Source organism: Nicotiana tomentosiformis, chromosome 2 (assembly GCF_000390325.3).
Source record: "Nicotiana tomentosiformis chromosome 2, ASM39032v3, whole genome shotgun sequence".
Taxonomy (NCBI): Eukaryota; Viridiplantae; Streptophyta; class Magnoliopsida; order Solanales; family Solanaceae; genus Nicotiana; species Nicotiana tomentosiformis.
In genome coordinates, this window is record NC_090813.1 from 70,618,314 (window position 1) to 70,637,636 (window position 19,323).

At 38.2% G+C, this 19,323-nt stretch overlaps 2 protein-coding genes, 1 long non-coding RNA gene and 1 pseudogene across 4 annotated transcripts; 3 read left to right on the top strand and 1 right to left on the bottom strand.

Moving 5' to 3' along the window:
• Positions 1-9,109: 9,109 nt before the first annotated feature.
• LOC104093615 (trans-resveratrol di-O-methyltransferase-like) lies at positions 9,110-11,092 on the top strand (annotated as a pseudogene).
• Positions 11,093-12,637: 1,545 nt separating this feature from the next.
• Positions 12,638-14,041, top strand: LOC104093614 (trans-resveratrol di-O-methyltransferase-like). Its single transcript, XM_009599385.4, has 2 exons — positions 12,638-13,408; positions 13,576-14,041. Exons 1-2 carry the CDS (start codon positions 12,638-12,640, stop codon positions 13,882-13,884), a joined length of 1,080 nt encoding a protein of 359 aa, XP_009597680.1. The 3' UTR covers positions 13,885-14,041.
• On the bottom strand, positions 12,696-18,873 carry LOC138906533 (uncharacterized). Of its 2 annotated transcripts, XR_011413958.1 has the most exons (4): positions 18,644-18,873; positions 18,440-18,554; positions 16,963-17,025; positions 12,696-12,827 (listed from the first exon to the last, which is right to left on the bottom strand). It is a non-coding gene; the product is annotated as an uncharacterized lncRNA (long non-coding RNA). The 2 variants fall into 2 exon arrangements; XR_011413957.1 differs by lacking the exon at positions 18,644-18,873 and having other exon boundaries at positions 18,440-18,631.
• Positions 14,304-16,093, top strand: LOC104093613 (trans-resveratrol di-O-methyltransferase-like). Its single transcript, XM_009599383.4, has 2 exons — positions 14,304-15,303; positions 15,740-16,093. The coding sequence occupies exons 1-2, from the start codon at positions 14,374-14,376 to the stop codon at positions 16,046-16,048; spliced, it is 1,239 nt and encodes a 412-aa protein (XP_009597678.3). The 5' UTR covers positions 14,304-14,373; the 3' UTR covers positions 16,049-16,093.
• Positions 18,874-19,323: the final 450 nt, after the last annotated feature.

Here is a 19,323-nt window from a genome sequence, read left to right on the forward strand (position 1 = left end):
CAGAATACCGTTCCCCTAAATTAGACTCCCTATATATGCTTTTACTATTTTATGACTTGCGGGGATGGTTAGTTCGGGATTTGTAGGGGTTCGGGTTGAAATCGGAACACTTGGTTTCTTAGTTGGCTTTAAAAAGGCTAAGTTTGACTTCGGTCAACATTTTCAGAAAACGATCTCGGAATCGGGATTTGACAGTTCCAATAGGTTCGTATGATGATTTTGGACTTGGGCGTATGTTCGAATTGGGTTTTGGAAGACCCGGGAGTGTTTCGGCGCCTAATAGTGAAAGTTGGTTCTTTAAAGGTTTTAAAATTCTCTAAATTTGGGTTGGAGTAGGTTTCAAAGTAAATGAAGTCCGTTTGGAATTAGGAGTGTAGGATAGTTCCGTATGGTGATTTAAGACTTGCACGTAAAATTTGGTGTCATTCCGAGTAGTTTAAGTATGTTTTGACGCGTTCGGAGTAAGTTTCAAGAAATTTAAATTTCTAAGTTGAATCAATTTGGTTTGGAGTATGATTCTTAGTTTTGATATTGTTTTTTGCGTTCCGAGAGCTCGAGAGTCCGTTTTGTGATTTCAAATCTATTGGTATGTTCGGACGGGGCCCAGGGGGGCTCGGGAGTTAATCGGATGAGGCTCGGATGAAGTTTGGACTTTAGAGCAGCAACTGAAGCCTCCAGCTTCTGCTGCAATCGCACCTGTACTTGGCCAGCCGCAGGTACGAGCTCGCAGAAGCTAGCCACGAACTGCAGAAGCGGACCAGCCAGGGATGCCCAGGGACCGCAGAAGCGAAGTTTTTTTGCACCTGCGAGCGCGCAGGTGCGGAGGAAGAGGGCGCAGAAGCGGCGAGGGCCGTAGGTGTGCCTTGAAGCGTCGCAGAAGCGGATGCGCAGAAGCGGTCCTAAGGCCGCAGATGCGGAGCTTGGCCAGGTAGGGGAAACTCGCACCTACGAGGATTTTTTCGCTGGTGCGGGACCGCAGATGTGGCCGAGGCTCCGCAGGTGCGAAAATCGCAGAAGGCAAAACCTTCATTGAAGTCGGGGCTCAGCCATTTTAAGCCCATTTATCTCCATTCTTGGGCGATTTTGGAGCTTCTTGAGAGGGATTTTCACATAGCAACTTAGAGGTAAGTTATTTCTACTTATTGTGAGATAAATACATAGATTACGGGTAGAATTTAACATGTAAATTGTGAAAATCAAAGGTTTAGATGAAAAACCTAGGTTTTTATAATAATGAGACTTTTATCACGAAAATGGTTAGGGAATGGGATGCAAATTGTATATTTGAGTTCGTAAGGTTATGGGTGACGATTTCCTTCGAAAATTTCCTGAATCTGGGCACGTGAGCCCGGGATAAATTTTAGAAATTTTACCAATTTGGGTTGGGTAATTAATCTAATACTCTAATTTTGAATTGTTAAGCCTGTATTAATTATTTTATCTAACATTTGGCTAGTTTCGGATTTTTCGGCACGCAATTGAGGCTTTAATGCGACATTGTGATCAGGAAGTGAACTTTGAGATAAGGTAAGTCTATTGTCTAACCTTGTAAGAGAGAATTTACCCCATAGGTGTTGTAAATAAATATTCGCTCCTGATTGTGGGGGCTACGTACATACGAGGTGACGAGAGTCCGTGCGTGGCTACTATTATGCTATTGTTCGTGTAGTTTTAGGAACCAATTCATGAACTATTTGGAATTCTTGCACTATACTTGTTAAATTAAAGTGCCTACTTGTATTAAATATTTGTTGGAGAAATTGTGAAAGACTGCTAATGAAATTTGTATTATTTTTGTATAAAACCTCGTTAATATTTAAGTCAAATACTTATAAAATATTCCTTCTCTTCTTGTGGAGCGGGCCGAACGCCTCGGCAATATATAGATGCATCTATGGATCGTGGCACACGTCCCTCGGCAGTGTATACGACACTCTGGATTGGATCGTACGACCTCGACATAAATCATGCTTAATAATAACAATCACATGATGCCTTGACACTTTTCTGCAGCTTGTGAAGATATATGATTTATTGGAAATTATTGAATTTGAAAAAATTATTTATTTCCGCTTGTTAAGAAAATTATTGTTATTCACATAAATCATGTTTATTTAAATAATTCTATTCTAAAATTATTGACCCATAGTGAGTGTCAAAGACGACCTCTCGTCACTACTTCTTCGAGATTAGACTTGATACTTACTGGGTACACATTGTTTACGTAATCATGCTATGCTTGCTGCACTTTTTGTGCAGGACCTGAGACAGGTGCAACAGGTGGTCCACCGGCGCGTACCCCAGATATCCCGAGGCTTAGTGGTGAGTTGCTTCCTGAGTCATTCTACAGCCCAAGAGTCCCTCTCTTTTGTATTTTGTATTCTGTCTATTTCATATTCAGACAGTGGTTAGAAATTTGTATAATCTACTAGATGCTCATATACTTGTGACATCAGGTCTTGGCACACACACTAGTAGAATTATGATTTGAATTATTTTCTTGGTTTTTTATTTAATCAGAACCTTTTTATATTTTTCTTAAATCTTGCAAATAAAAAGAGTTTAATTACTCGGAAATTTATTAAATGAGGGAATATATGTTTAATTCACTAGTTGTCTTGCCTAGCTGTGATGTTGGGCACCATCACGACCTATATGTGAAATTGGGTCGTGACAGTAGTATGCTTTCTGTTGCTGTCTCGTTAAAAACTTTTCCAGAAAAACCCAATTGGGACAAAAACAGAACGAAGGAGAAATGAGTGCAGCACATACTTTCTGTTTAAGTGTTGTTCATGAGCAATACTATCTTTTGAGGTTTGACGTTCCAGTTGTTGGGCAACTTGTCCCCATTCTGGTTCTCCAACTAGTATGAACCCTTCCCATTGATAGCTGAAATCCGGTAGGGACCTTCCCATGTTGGATCTAGCTTTCCCGCATTGAGATCCCGGGTATTTTGTGTTACTTTCCTTAGAACCAAGTCTCCTACTTTGAAAACACAGAAATTGTCTCTTCGATTATAATATCGCTTCATCCTATGCTTTTGAGCTGCCATTCTTACATGTGCCAAGTCCCTGCGTCCCTCGAGCAGTTCCAAGTTGATTAGTATTGCTTCATTATTCGATTCTTCATTTGTCTGAGAATATCTCAAAGTGGGTTCGCCCACTTCAATCGGGATTAAGGTTTTAACACCGTATACGAGGAAAAAAGGAGTTTCTCCTGTACTTGATTCGGCCGTTGTTTGGTAGGCCCATAGAAATCCGGGAAACTCTTTAGGCCATTTTCCTTTTGTTGTTTCCAACTTTTACTAGAGATTTTGAATGATCACTTTGTTTGTCGACTCCGCTTGACCGTTTGCGCTCGGGTGATAAGGCAAATATGTGATTCTCTTTATTTTCAAGTCTTCGAGGAACTTTGTAAATTTTGCATCGATAAACTATAGCCCATTGTCGCATGCTATTTCTTTTGGTATTCTAAACCTGCAAATTATATTTTCCCACAGGAAATGGACCACTTTGTGTTCTCCGATCTTCTGATAAGAACCTGCTTCCACCCATTTAGAAAAATAACCGGTCAATATTAAAAGAAACCTTATCTTTCCGGGAGCGGGTGGCAGCGGTCTGACAATGTCCATCCCTCATTTCGTGAACGGACATTGGGACAGAACCGAATGTAAGAGTTCTGCCGGTTGATGTACTAGTGATGCATAGCGTTGGTACTTATCACATTTCTTTACGAGATCTTTGGCGTCTTGTTCCTTGCGAGGCCAATAATATCATGCACGTACCAATTTCAGCACCAAAGACTCTGCGCCTGAGTGATTGCCGCATATCCCTTCGTGGATTTCTCTCATGACATAGTCAGCTTCTGATGCACCTAAACACCGGGCCAGCAGGCCTTGGAAAGATTTTCTGTACAATTGGCCTTTCATGAAGCTATAACGTGTAGCTTTGGTGCGTAACGCTCGTGATGCTTTGGGTTCGTCGGGCAACTTTCTGTGCTCGAGGTAGTTGATTATTTCGTTTCTCCAGTCCTAGACCAGACAAGCCAAATTCACTTCATAGTAACCAACGGTATCAAGGACCGAACTCATTAGTTGTACCATTGTTCCGGACTCCGATCCCTTTATTTCCATTGATGAACCTAAGTTTGCTAATGTATCCGCTTCTGCATTATCCTCTCTCGGGATATGAGTGATTGACCACTCACGGAGTCGTGCCAAAAGGGCTTGGACCTTTACCATGTATTGTTGCATTCATTCTTCTTTGGTATCAAAGATCCCCTAAATCTGATTTACCACCAGCTGTGAGTCGCATTTGATTTCTATAACCTCGGAATCAAGTCCCCGGGCCAATTCGAGCCCTACAATCAAAGCTTTATACTCTGCTTCATTGTTAGTTAAATGGATCGTGCTGATGGCTTGCCTTAAGGTTTCCCCCGAAGGCACAATTAAAACTATTCCGAGCCCGGACCCTTTTACGTTCGAGGCTCCATCCGTAAATAAGGTCCAAACTCCGTCCTCAAATAAGCTCCAAACTCCTGATGTTGATTCTGATACCATTACTGCCTCCTTGGTTGTCAGAGGTAGTAGTCCCGGACTAAAATCGGCCACGAAGTCAGCCAAGACTTGTGACTTAATTGCAGTCCTCGATTTATATTCTATGTCAAATTCACTCATTTTGATGTCCCGTTTGGCCAATCTTCCCAAGAGCTCGGGTTTATGAAGGATGTTCTATAAAGGGAAAGTTCTCACCACAGTTATTGGGTGGCATTGAAAATAGAGCCTCAGCTTCCGAGCGGCGACTACGAGAGCTAAGGCTAGTCTTTCCAAATGTGGGTAGCAAGTTTATGCTCCCATTAAAATTTTTCTAATGTAGTAAATAGGAGACTGCGTACCTTTGTCCTCCCGGACTAAAACCGCACTTACCACAACTTCTGAAACCGCGAGATAGACTAGCAATATTTCGCCTTCTTTTGATTTTAAGAGAAATGAAGGGATTGATAAGTACTTCTTTAGGTCCCTCAAAGCCTGTTGGCACTCCAGTGTCCATTCAAAATTATTTTTTGTTTTGAGCAATGTAAAGAAGCGATGATACTTTTTCGACGACCGGGAAATGAACCTGCTCAAAGCTGCTAACCTTCCTGTGAGTCTTTGAACTTCTTTCACGTTTGATAATTGATCCGGGATATAGTCTATGGACTTGAATTTGTCGGGGTTTACTTCAATTCCCCTTTGTGAGACCAGAAACCTCAGAAACATACCGGAGCTGACCCTAAACACGCACTTCTTGGGGTTAAGTTTCATGTTATGCTTCCTCAGGATATCGAATGTTTCTTGAAAATGCCTAAGGTGGTCACCTGCATTCAAAAATTTAACAATCATGTCGTCTATATAAACTTCCATGGTCTTTCCTATTTGTTTTTCAAACATCTTATTTACGAGCCGTTGATAAGTGGCTCCAGCGTTCTTCAACCCGAAGGGCATTACATTGTAACAATATGTACCGAAATATGTTATAAACGAAGTCTTTTCCTGATCTTCTAGGTTCATCTTAATTTGGTAGTACCCGAAATAAGCATCATGAAAACTCATTAACTCGTGCCCAGCCATGGCATCAATTATTTGATCAATATTTGGAAGTGGAAACGAATCTTTCAGGCATGCCTTATTAAGATCTTTATAGTCTACACACATACGAAATTTATTGTTCTTCTTAGGAACTACTACTACATTGCCTAGCTAGTTTGGATATCTTACCTCTCTGACCGAACCAACTTTAAGCAAGAGGGTTACCTCTTCTTTGACAAATTTATTCCTAGCCTCGGCAATATGGCACTTCTTCTGTCATACCGATGGTACGTTGGGATCGAAAATTAACTCAACTTGTGCACAGCTATTTCCATCGGGATACCTGTCATATCCTCGTGCGACCATGCAAAATAATCAGCGTTAAGTTTACGAAATTCAACAAAACCAGACCTGATCTCGGGATGCAGTCCTGTTCCCAAGTGAAATTTTCTTTCTAAAACTTTTTCGAACAATGACACTTGCTCTAGTTCCTATGTTGTGGATTTCCCTGCATCTGTTTCTTCTGGAACTTGGAAATATCTCGGCATATGATATTGTTCTGACGATTATGCCCCTGGAATAACCTCTTCTAACTCGGGATTAGGCGTCAGTTCCTGTAATTGCTATGTCCTGCCCTCCTTCCCTTTGCTGTTGAAAACTGAGATTGCATTCATCTCCGTTGCTGCCGGTTGGTCACCTCTTATCTGCTTGATTCCTTCGAGTGTTGGAAACTTCAGTAATTGGTGATACGTCGAAGGTACGACTTTCATCTCGTGTAGCCACGGCTTTTCTAAGATGATGTTGTATCCCATATCACCATTCACTACTTTGAAGAGGTTGTTTTCATTACTCCTTCAGCATTCGTGAGCACCAGGATCTCTCCCCCAGTCATCACGCTCGCAAGATTGAATCCAGCGAGGAGTTTTATTGCCGGAATAATGCTTCCGGTGAGTTTAGCTTCTTCCAATACCCTCAATTGTATGATATTAGCCGAACTTCCTGGACCCACTCAAACACGCTTAATTTTATAATATAACACATTTAAAGAGATTACCAGTGTGTCATTGTGTGGTAACAGTAATCCGTCTGCGTCTTCCTCCGTGAAAGTGATATCGTCCTCCCGAATTGTTTTGCTATGAGTTACCGATACTTAATCTTCTTTGCCGCTGAAAAGGTGACCCCATTAATTTTGTTCCCCCCAAAGATCATGTTGATCTTCTGGCGTGGGGCTTCTTCTCCTGCTTTCGAAGATTCTGCGTTGTTGCGACCGTAATTGTTCTTAGCTCGATCACTAAAGAACTCTCGTGGATGAACATTCTTTAATAGCGTTGTCACCTCCTCCCGAAGATGTAGGCAGTCCCCTGTTTAGTGACCATTCATTCCGTGGTATTCACACCATATATTGGGATCCCTCTGGCTAGAATAAGACCTCATAGGTCTCGGGAATCGTGCTTCTTTAATATTCCTCATGGCTGACACCATTTCCACTACATTGACGTTGAAGTTATATTCCGACAACCTGGGGTAAGAAAGGTCTCGATGGCTCGACGTTTGTTTATCTTGAAGCAATATATTGTTTCGACCACGACCAGTCCCTCCGTTAGCGGTGAACTTGTTTGCTGCTCGAAAATTTCTGCCACGGCCTTCGGTACACTCGTAGGGCAAAAATCGACCCCTCGAAGTCCGTCTATCCATGTCGTAGTCATCCTTTGATTTTTCTCTGTTCTTCTCCCGTTCTTTGGCTGATGATGTACAACCGACTGGTCATCTTCGACCTTTATTTTTGAGTCGTACCAGTTGTGAACATCTGCCCAGGTTGTTGCTTGAAACTCAAGATGGCTTTCCTTCAATTTCCGGGAAGCGTATGAACTTCTTGGATTCAATCCTTTGGTGAATGCTTCAGCTGCCCATTCATTCAGGATGGCCGGGAGTAACATTCTTTCTTTTTGGAACCGGGTGACAAATTCTCGTAACAATTTCGATTCTCCTTGTGCGATTCTAAATATGTCGGCCTTTCGAGGCTTGCACCTTTCGGGCCCCGGCATGAGCTTTAATGAAAGAATCTGCGAGCATCTCAAAGGAATCTATGGAATGCTCGGGCAGTAATGAATACCATATTAGGGCTCCCTTAATGAGAGTTTTGCCGAATTTCTTTAGCAACACATATTCGATTTCGTGAAGAGCTAGATCATTTTATTTCACCGCCGTTGTGTAGATGGTAATATGTTCATGTGGGTCTGAAGTTCCATTATACTTTGGATCTTCAGGCATTTTGAAACGCTTCGGGATCAGTACTAGTGCCGCACTTGGCTTGTATGGTAATTGAACATACATCTTCGAGTTCGGGCCTTTCAATACTGGTGGTGCGCTCGGGATTTGATCCATGTTGGCGTTTACTTCTCTCATGATTCGTAAAATCTCATCTTTAAATGAATCATTCTCGTTATTAAGACCTGATCTGCTCCCCCCAGCCCCATCAGAGCCAACTTCACCCCTGTGAGTGTTGTTATCAATTCTCTGTGTTGTTTGGTCTGTGGGAACAACGAGAGGAATTGGATCGCGCATGTTTGAATTATTCGAAGCACTTGAGTAGCGCCTGCTTCAGTTCCGTCATAACCTGATCCTGCCGCTTGAAATGGCCTGGGATGATTACTTGTTGCTCTTGCAGGATCCTCACGGCATCCGCTACTTGCTCCTCGTCAGCATCATCGGGAGTTCTTTCCCGAACCTGTCGAGGGTACCGTCTGTCATGCACCAGCGTGGCGTCATTCCCCTCATTGCAGGTGCCACTGATTGAGTCCTCGAAATGTGGTTGATCCCCTCGAATTTATACATGGTTTCTAGATAAGTGAATTAACTTGATCCTAAAATAATATAATAAACGAAGAAATACACAATACTTAACCTTAGAATGTAGATGAAATAGCAAAGATAGTGATTCCGTGAGCACCATTTCCGGACACAGCAATGATGGGATCAAAAAGCAAGAGAGTGAAATTGTATAAAGCTTTGTATAAACTGTAGTATATGTTCTTGCCAGAAATTTTCTGTGTTTTACAATGGTAACTAAGCTCACTATTTATAGCTATGCCTAGGAAAAGAAGTCCTATTATAGTGCGATAGTGACCTCCTTTAATGCCAATTATGAGGGTCATTGATGAAGATGTAACGTTGAACATAAATGCCAAATTCTCTGTAACACCGTCACTCTTAATGCTGTAGAATATTCCTTAGTAAATGCTATCGGGCGAAAGACATTTAATACACTTTTGTGAACGTTATCCGTTCCGGTGACAAGCGCAGTGACTGCGTTCGGTCCTCAACCATCACATCTTGGATTTCACGTGTCCTCCTTTTAGTCAGCCACGTGTCATATCATATTCTATACAATTATATTTTCCACGTATCATATCATATTCTATACAATTATATTTTTGTCGCCCCTACAAGTTTATCTTCCTTGAACTGAACTTTCTTTGTAAACTGTCACTGGTTCATACCAATACTGATTTAAGAAGAAAAAGAGCAGGGAAATTCTGATCAATGGAGACCAATGATGTTCCAACAGCTAGTGAAATGTTCCGAGCTCAGGCTCACATCTATAAGCATACCTTCCATTTTGCAAATTCCATGGTTCTTCGTTGTGCAATTCAGTTAGGCATATCGGATATAATTCATAATCATAAGCAGCCAATGACTCTCTCTGAGTTAGTTTCAGAGCTGAAACTTCCTCCTGCAAAATCAAACGGAATTCATCGATTGATGCGCCTATTGGTACACTCCGGCTTTTTCTCTACTAAAAGTCTTGACGAAATGTCAGAAACTCAAGAAGGGTATATTCTGACAGCTTCTTCTAAGCTACTTTTGAAGAGTGAAATCCCAAATTTGTCACCTTTTGCCAGAGCAATGGTTGATCCTATTATGGTGAATCCATGGCATTCTTTAGGCGATTGGTTTCTTGGAAATGAAACCACCCCATTTGAAACAGCACAAGGTGCATCCATGTGGGACTTTTGTGACCAAAATCCAAGATTCAACAAAGTTTTCAATGAAGCAATGACTAGTGATTCCCAAATGATGAGTTTGGTAGTGAAGGACTGCAAACAAGTTTTTGAAGAGCTGGATTCCTTGGTTGATGTTGGAGGTTGCATTGGTGTTATTGCTAAGACTATTTTGGCTGCATTTTCTCATATAAAATGCACTGTTTTAGACCTTCCTCGTGTTGTTGGCCAGATACAGAAAATTTGAAATATGTGGGAGGTGACATGTTTCAGTCAATTCCCTCTGCTGATGCCATTTTGTTTAAGGTAAGAAGATGCTAACTTTTGTTATTCTTTTGTTTATAAGTTGACATGTATTTTGTCGTCCAATTTATGTAATGGTGGTTGACCGGGTATGATTTTAGAAAGATAGAAAGTTGATTGAAACTTGTGATCTAAAATAAACAATAGATATATTTATAAGACTATAAATCATATAAAATGAACCATTTAAAGTTAAATTGTATAGAATCTTTTGGAAATGACTATAAAAGGAAGAGGTCACAAAAAATACTGTACTTGATCGATGTGTCCCTCAGAGTACTCTTGAATGGGTCATCACTTGTGAGAATGGCATAATGTTAATCCATGTTCAGTTTTTAATCTCTTGAGTCTTGACTTAGTCATTGGAAAATCCCTTTGCTACTTCACTGTTCATACGTTATTATGTAGTCTTTTAATTACTATATAATTTCTGTATTAAATGTTATAGGTCATTGATTGTGAATTTGTGATACTTATGAAGGGTCTGTTCAGTTCGGTTATTAAATTATGTTTTTTTGTCAGAATCTAAAAATAGGTGATTTGAATCCCCGCTGTTCTCGTTTCCTCCTCTTGCTTTCTTGCTTTTGATAAGAGTGGGTTGCTCTATTGGTAAACATCCCCACTTCCAACCAAGAGGTTCTGAGTTCGAGTCACCCCAAGAGCAAGATGGAAAGTTCTTGGAGGGAGGGAACCGAGGATCTATCGGAAACAGTCTCTCTACCCCAGGATAGGGATAAGGTCTGCGTATACACTACCTTACCAAGACCCCATTAGTGAGATTATACTGGGTTTTTGTTGTTGTTGTGCTTTCTTGCTCATACCAATGTCTAACAAAACAGTTAAGAAATTTTATCCTATGCTTGAAATTGAAAATATATTTTTTTCTTTTGCAGATTGTTATGCATAATTGGAGTGATGAGGATAGTGTGAAGATGCTAAAGAGATGCAGAGAAGCTATCAAGGATAAAGATGAAGGAAGAAAAGGGAAGGTCATTATCATTGACATAGTCCTGAATATAGAAGAAGAAGAACTAGACGACTGAACTGAAGCTCTTTTTTGATGTATTGATGATGGTTTTACTCACCGGAAGAGAGAGAACTGAGAAAGAATGGGAAAAGTTGTTCCTTGAAGCTGGATTCAGGAGCTACAAGATTACCCCCGTGTTTGAAACTAAGGTCCCTTATTGAAGTTTTGTGCATTCTCAAATATAAAAATCATTAGGCATAGTATTTTCAATTACGTAACCATATTGCACTCAAATTTCCCAATAGTCTGAGGTCTTAGTCCACTAAAAGCATAAGAGGCAACTCTTATATTGAAAAGTTTCACTCCAACCAAATAATAAGCACTAAACTCTACAATAGACAGGGCGCTTTTACCATGAAAAAAAAGTCTAGAGTACTTAAAATAGATTGAAAGAAATCCAATCTAAGCAAACATAGTGAAGGGAATTTTTTTTTATAAACGTTAGCAAGTGAATGAATTAATACTCGTTAATATTGGTTGGTGTTGCTTATCATACAAAAGATTGTAATAAGCAACAGAAAGTCAAGTTAATTTAAGTTATAAAATTCATCATAAAAGAGTTGAATGAAACAATTCAGAGGAGAATTTGTTAGCTTTTCGCATGAATAACTTATCAAGAACAAAAGTCTAACCCGCACTCAAGGGTCATCGTCAAAAAAGTTGGATGAAAATATGGGAGGATTGTGTTTGGTACGAAAAAATATATTCAAGTTAATCACACTCAAAAAAAATATTTTCCATTAAAAAAGGGAAAAACAACGTTCTTGTTTGGATGATTGTTATGTATCGTTTCATAATATATCAGATAGTATTGTATTGTATTGTAGCGTTTTGATGATGCAATGTTTGGATAGATTGTATTGTTTGTTGTCGTTTCATGATGTCATGAACCAACAATATGAAAAATAAACTTGCAATATTATAAGAAAAAGTAAGGTACGAGGTAGAATTGTTATATAAAAAGGTAGTGTAAAAGATAAAATAGGATTATTTAATAATAAGCAAGGGCAAGATGAGAAAAAAAATATAAGAAAATGACACGACCACACTAAATCGGTCATTCCATAAAGTGACACTTTTCGTCGTTGTGTAATGACGGATTTAACGATATGATACAATAAAATTTAAGTAACAATCAAAACAAATGTTGTATTTAAGTAATCGATACAATACAATAGATAACAACCATCCAAACAAGATGTTATAGTTTCCTCTGCTAATCCATTTGAAATAGTTCTAGATTTTAAGAAGTGTTAGATAATGGATAGTGAGGCAAAGTTTTTTCAGAAAATAATTTAGGCAAAATATTTTTTGAAAAATATTTTTCTTCATAACAAGCACACCGTAGGATTCAAATCTCAATAGAAGCAAAAAATAAAAAAAATAAAAATAGTTGATTTCTTTCTCATCTGTCTAATCTTTGTCGGCAGAACCAAGAATTATTCGACACCAGTACAAAGTGGAATAATCGAAATGCATTACAAGTTGTGTCCTCGTGACTCTAAAAATAGGCTAATATTTTACGGCTTTGCTGTCCTAATTAAGTCCACGATCAATAGATAATTGGCCAAGGCTATGATCTTTTTCATATCTCGATCAACCAAAGTCGTGTCGGAGTATATATTTTTGTCGCCCCCACAAGTTTATCTTCCTTGAACTGAACTTTCTTTGTAACAAATCGTAGCTAGTTCATTTCAATACCGATTTACGAAAGAAAAAGGCAGGGAAATTCTGATCAATATGGAAGCCAATGATGTGCCAACAGCTAGTGAAATGTTCCTAGCTCAGGCTCATATCTACAAGCATACCTTCCATTTTGCAAATTCCATGGTTCTTCGTTGTGCAATTCAGTTAGGCATACCGGATATAATTCATAGTCATAAGCAGCCAACGACTCTCTCTGAGTTAGTTTCAGAGCTGAAACTTCCTCCTGCAAAATCAAATGGAATTCATCGACTGATGCGTCTGTTGGTATACTCTGGTTTTTTTGCTACTAAAAAGCTTGATGAAAACTCAGAAACACAAGAAGGGTACGTTCTTACAGCTTCTTCTAAGCTGCTTTTGAAGAGTGAAATCCCAAATTTGTCACCTTTTGCCAGAGCAATGCTTGATCCTATTATGGTTAATCCATGGCATTCTTTAGGCGATTGGTTTCTTGGAAATGAAGCCACCCCATTTGAAACAGCATATGGTACACCCTTGTGGGAATATTGTGACCAAAATCCAGGATTCAACAAAGTTATCAATGAAGCTATGGCTAGTGATTCCGAAATGATGAGTTTGGTAGTGAAGGACTGCAAACTAGTTTTTGAAGAGGTGGATTCCTTGGTTGATGTCGGAGGTGGCACTGGTGTTATTGCTAAGACTATTTTGGCTGCATTTCCTCATCTAAAATGCACAGTTTTAGACCTCCCTCATGTTGTTGCTAACATGCCGGATACAGAAAATTTGAAATATGTGGGAGGTGACATGTTTCAGTCCATTCCCCCTGCTGGTGTTTTTTTGTTTAAGGTAAGAAGATGCTAACTTTTGTTTCTTTTGTTTACAAATTGACATGTACTACATCTGATCTCTAAGTTCGTAAATAGTAATCTTGGGTGGCTCATCACCTATGACATAATGCTAAGTTATGTTCCACATGGTCGTATGGTTGAGAAAATATGACATTTAATTTGCAGCTGGTTATGCATGATTGGAATGATGAGGATTGTGTGAAGATGCTAAAGAGATGCAGAGAAGCTATGAGGGATAAAAATGAAGGAAGAAAAGGGAAGGTCATTATCATTGACATAGTGCTGAATGGAGATGAAGAAGAAGCAGACATGACTCAACTCAAGCTCATTTTTGATGTATTGATGATGGTATATCTCCCTGGAAGAGAGAGAACTGAGAAAGAATGGGAAAAGATATTCCTTGAGGCTGGATTCATGACCTTCAAGATTACCCCTGTCTTTGGCCTAAGGTCCCTTACTGAAGTTTTTCCTTAAATATATTATGTAAGTAAGAATTATGATGAACCTACATGCAGTATTAAATAAACAATCAGATGATTGTTTAAGTTTGCACAACGTGTTTGAGCTTTTCCCAAAAATGGCTGAAAATTTTAAATGGGATTGAAGTAAATGAAATGATATGATTTTGCAATAGCTAGCTAGCTCTGCACGTACTTGGTATAGCTGTTTATTATTTTCTACTCAATAGTAAATAACCAATTTTTAAAAAGGAAAGCTAAAGATTTTAAAATATTCTTTTTTTCAATAAAAAAAAAAGAGAGCTCTTCAAAGCCAAAAAAGCCCTAACATGGGTAGTATTTGATATTTGGAATAAGTAGTTGAGGAAGTTTAAATGAAAAACAGAAAGCAATACAGAGATGGATATATAAAAACAAACAAAAGGGCGGTTAAGTTTCAATGCTAAAAGACAGGAAATTGAAGTCCTAGGGTAAACATGAGAATAAGCTTAGAGCTGACATTTGAATGTCACACAAGCCAACAGTGAACCATATGACAAAGAAAAGAGTGAGTTGTCACAATTCTGAGCATGCCATCAAAAGCCTAGTTCAATACATAAACATAAAGATAGCTCATGTATCACACTTGCCTAGTTTCAGCAACAATTATAGAGAACTTCCTGAGCTAATAATGGAAACAGATAATATTAATGAGTTGTTCAAAGCACAGGCTCATATCTACAAGCATGCATTTGGTTATGCAAATTCCATGGCCTTGAATTGTGCCATTCAACTAGGCATACCAGATATTATACATAACCACAGAAAACCAATCACTCTTCCTGAGCTAGTTTCAGCACTCAAACTTCCCTCATCAAAATCAATAGGCATTTATCGACTAATGCGCCTGTTGGCGCACTCTGGATTCTTTGCTACAGCAAAGATCGACGAAAACTCAGAGACAGAGGGATATATTTTGACAACTCCTTCAAGGCTGCTTCTTAAGAGTGAATTCCCAAACTTGTCACCTTGCGTTAGAGTAATGATTGACCCTATCGTTGTCACTCCTTGGCAACTAATGCTTGAATGGTTTCACAATAAGAATGAAGAAGCCACAGCATTTGAGACAGCCCATGGGGTACCTATGTGGGAATTTTGTGCACAAAATCCAAGATTCGACAAAGATTTCAATGAAGGAATGGCTAGTGATTCCCAAATGATGAGATTAGTTGTCAAGGATTGTAAGGAAGTTTTTGAGGGGATGAACTCATTGGTTGATGTTGGAGGGGGCATTGGGATTATAGCTAAGACCATTTTTGAGGCATTTCCTCACTTGAAGTGCACTGTCCTTGATCTTCAACATGTTGTTGCCAACATGCCACAAAGTGAGAATTTAAGCTATGTTGGAGGGGATATGTTTCAATCTATTCCTCACGCTGATGCCATTTTGCTTAAGGTATATACAAGAACTTTATACTTAACATATCCTTTATGTACATGAGTTTGATTTTAGCACACTATCAAATCACTTAAAAGAGCAGTCCATAAAAGTGAGATTGGTAACTCGGAAAAAAAAAAGCAGGTTAAGTACACTAAAATTAAATCCCCACATAGATTGTCAAATATAATTTGGGCAACTTCTACTTAGGTTGGAATTTGTTTCTCCATTTTCTATACACTATCTGAGGCACAACCTTCTATACTAGCATAGATTATACAGAAGCACAAATTTTTCACATGAATTCAACTTTCTAGATCCTTTTTATATTATTTAAATTAATTGTTAAACTAATTTTACGTCTGTTTGATCTAACTAACCATCTTTGAAGTTGGCAGAATATTGCTCAAATTAATCAAAATTCGATACAGTGTCACATTGTTATGTTTTGCAGCATGTATTGCACAGTTGGAGAGATGAGGATTGTGTCAAGCTACTGAAGAAATGCAGAGAAGCTGTTGCAGAGAATGAAGAGGGAAGAAAAGGGAAGGTCCTTATCATTGACATGATATTGAATAGAAATGAAGAAGAGCCAGACATGACTGAAGTGAAGCTCATGTTTGACATGTGGATGGCAATGGTTTTTACTGCAAAAGAAAGAACTGAGGAAGAATGGGGAAAGCTATTCCTTGAAGCTGGCTTTACTCGTTACAATATAAGACCAATCTTTGGCCTTAGGTCTCTTATTGAAGTTTTCCCTTGAAAATATATATGGGGTTTTATTGTGTTTTTCTTAAGAGAGATGATGTTCATGTTGTGCTCTGATAAACAAAGACTTGCCTTCTTACATAATAATAACCCATTTCTCTGTTTTATTAAGCAGTGTCCCAAGGTATCCTATTTGTAATTCCTTCAAGAGACTAGAGTCAAGAATTTTCACCAGCATATGACTCCCTTGGTATCAAGGCCTTACTAGTGTCCCTCGTAGTACAATTTTACTTTTTTTTCTACCTAGCCCAATAAAGTGGGCTGCTAGCCCATGAGTTAATCCTGATTGGAATCTTTACATAAACAGCCCGTCGGATTTGCCATTTATTTTCTCTAGTCGATTATATCGATTATACACGATTATTAGATATATTATATATGAATTATCCATATGTTATATATCCATCGACTACTTTTAGTTAAAGAGATAAGGTGAGCGATTATTTAGGTTAATTATTCATCTTGGGGTTGATTTAATGGGGACTTGCATGATATGTTGCCATATACACCGCAATTTTGCCCCAATTTAATAGCATATTTGACCAAACTTCCAAAATCTACTTGCTTTGAAAAGTGTTTATGTCACGTCCTAAAGTATCCTCTAGTCGTGACTGACACTCAACTAACACTACCCGCCAGGTAAACCAATGTATACCATACAATTAGCATTTTTTTTTAAAAGTCAATCAAAATAAACGCAAGTTTCAATATTTTGATAATTTGATGCATAATTACCGATCTAAATTATTCCATAAATATTTATGAATAATAATAATGAAAATTAAGGAATAACACTCTATCCCAAATCCCACACTAGACCATGGAGCATCTAAGAGGAATATAAAAAACATCATATGAATAAATGATAAAGACTTTTTGGCAGCCTCCACGAATAATGCAATGACTCACCTCAATAATTGGATCAACTCTAGAGAACTCGTCAGCTACTAGCTCTGTCTCCACGAATAGTATCTACATGGATATGCAGGTAAGGAGTGAGTTATACGTGAATATAACCCAGTAGGATTCTCGACCCGCCACTTTAAATACCCTGGAACAAGTATTAGAAAATACAAACACACAAAAAGTACATATATTATATGCACAGAAATTATTGCACAATATAATACTCAATAAAGTTTAGACCAGTATTTAACAGGTAGCATTTTATATCTCAACACAATTTACACTAAGGACTTGTCATAAATGACAGTGTAAAAAATTTACTAACACCCCGACAAGTCCACGACGACACCACAATGCCTCAAATATGTAAAGAGCATACAAATGAACACAGAAGCATACACAATGCCTCAATTATATCAAGAAACATACACAATGCTCTAGTGATGTACAAAAGCATACACAATGCCCCAACATCATGGCTCACAACCGTATCAAACCATCAAACCCAGCATCATAGCTCACAGCCATATCACACCATCAAACAACTTACAAAGTAATTTTACTATTATTTTTGTCATAAAATAATATATTTGCGGCTAGTCAAAGATGACCGATTCTGCCAAGCGCACCCTTGTCCCAACACATGGACACCACAGATAAAATACATTTTCAAGACAGGTTTTGAAAAGCAAGTATCAAAACTTAAAGTCTCACTTACCTCATTAACGAAAAGTTTTCTAACCTTGCAATGTCTAGAACACCAATCAAATGGCCTCCAACAACCTCAATCTAACCAAAAATATTGATTAACAATATCAATTATGTTAATCGGGTTGATCTCATAATTCTTTTGAAATATTCAAAATAAAGTTAACTCAAAAGTCGACTCCCGTCGATTATGGTTAAATCCCCGAACAAATGATATTATCGAACTACCCATAAGTGGAAGAGTCCAATCTATCATCAAGTTCCAATCTCGATACTACGATAAGGCAAATCTGAATTCTTATACTAAATCCAACAATTGGTATGCTAATCAGTCGACTAATCCCTTAATCATTCACATATTCAAAGCTTATTTGGCTGGCTTAAAAGGTTTCTAATCATCCTAAACTTTACGCTCATTAATGCACCTGTAACTACACGTGAGTTAGAGGAATTCTAACCTTATTACATGAATATATGTAATGCAAGTATGTAACTAATCTAACAATATATACAAAACTCTAAAACGAATTCCATGTGCAAAGTGTTCTAACTTCAAAAGGGCAATCTCAAATAGTTCTTATCCATATTTTAAATAGTAAGATTTTCATTACAAAATTCTACTTATATTCCCATGGCCTTATAAATACTACAATGTTTTCCATGACCACACTGTTCCCAACTCGATCTTTGTCATTATAACAAAAAGAATTAGTGATATCCTTCCTAGATTAATTCAAGAAATATAGCCATAGTGATAAAATTAAACCTATACCTTTCTATCACAGTTGAGTTGTAACTTGCAAGAATATTTTACTCTTTCTAGCTCTCTAAGTTCACGCCACCAACGGTTCAAGAGAATCCCTGCCACTGCCGAAAAGCCCTCTACACTGTAGTGAATTTCTCTTAGTTATCTATGATAGAATAGAGCAGATAAGAAAATGGATAAGATGGCATTTTTAATATTGCAAACTCACACCTTTATTTGCAACAGAAGAAGCCATTATATAGGCCTTTACAGAGACTTCATGACTGCGCATGAAACCCACAAACCCACGACTAAACAAACATTAACTAGGACTCCTAACAGACTCCACTATGTCAACTAAAACCACTCGTCCACTTCCTAATAACTAGGAGCTGACCAATTCAACTAAATAAAAGACCAAACAAACATTAAACAAATAATTCCTAAATAAAAGGATAATCCCAACAATACCTCCCTTAAACTGATAAGTTACAGACTTTCGGTACTAATATGGAGACAACCTGCACAATACTGTTAGTATCAACAAACAGTAATTGCTTATAATAAAATATGAAAGCAGTAAGGTAAATAACACCAGAAATTTTATACTGGTTCGGAACCAATGTGGTATCCTACTCTTTCAGCAACAACGAACAAGTGTTGGTTTTAACACGCCCACCAACAACGCAAAAGGTTGGTTTTTACTCGCTCACCAACAACGACTCTTTGGTTTTCACTCGCTCACTAAAGAAACGAATAATGACACAACCTCTAAGGACACACTGCCTCTCCAATATTTTTCTATCTCTCTTCACTCTTTTGTGTACACAGTAAATTTACTAAAAGTGAATTACAATATTTGTTAAGAGTAGAATAAAGAACTTGTAGTTGGATAGATAATTGTATAGAAG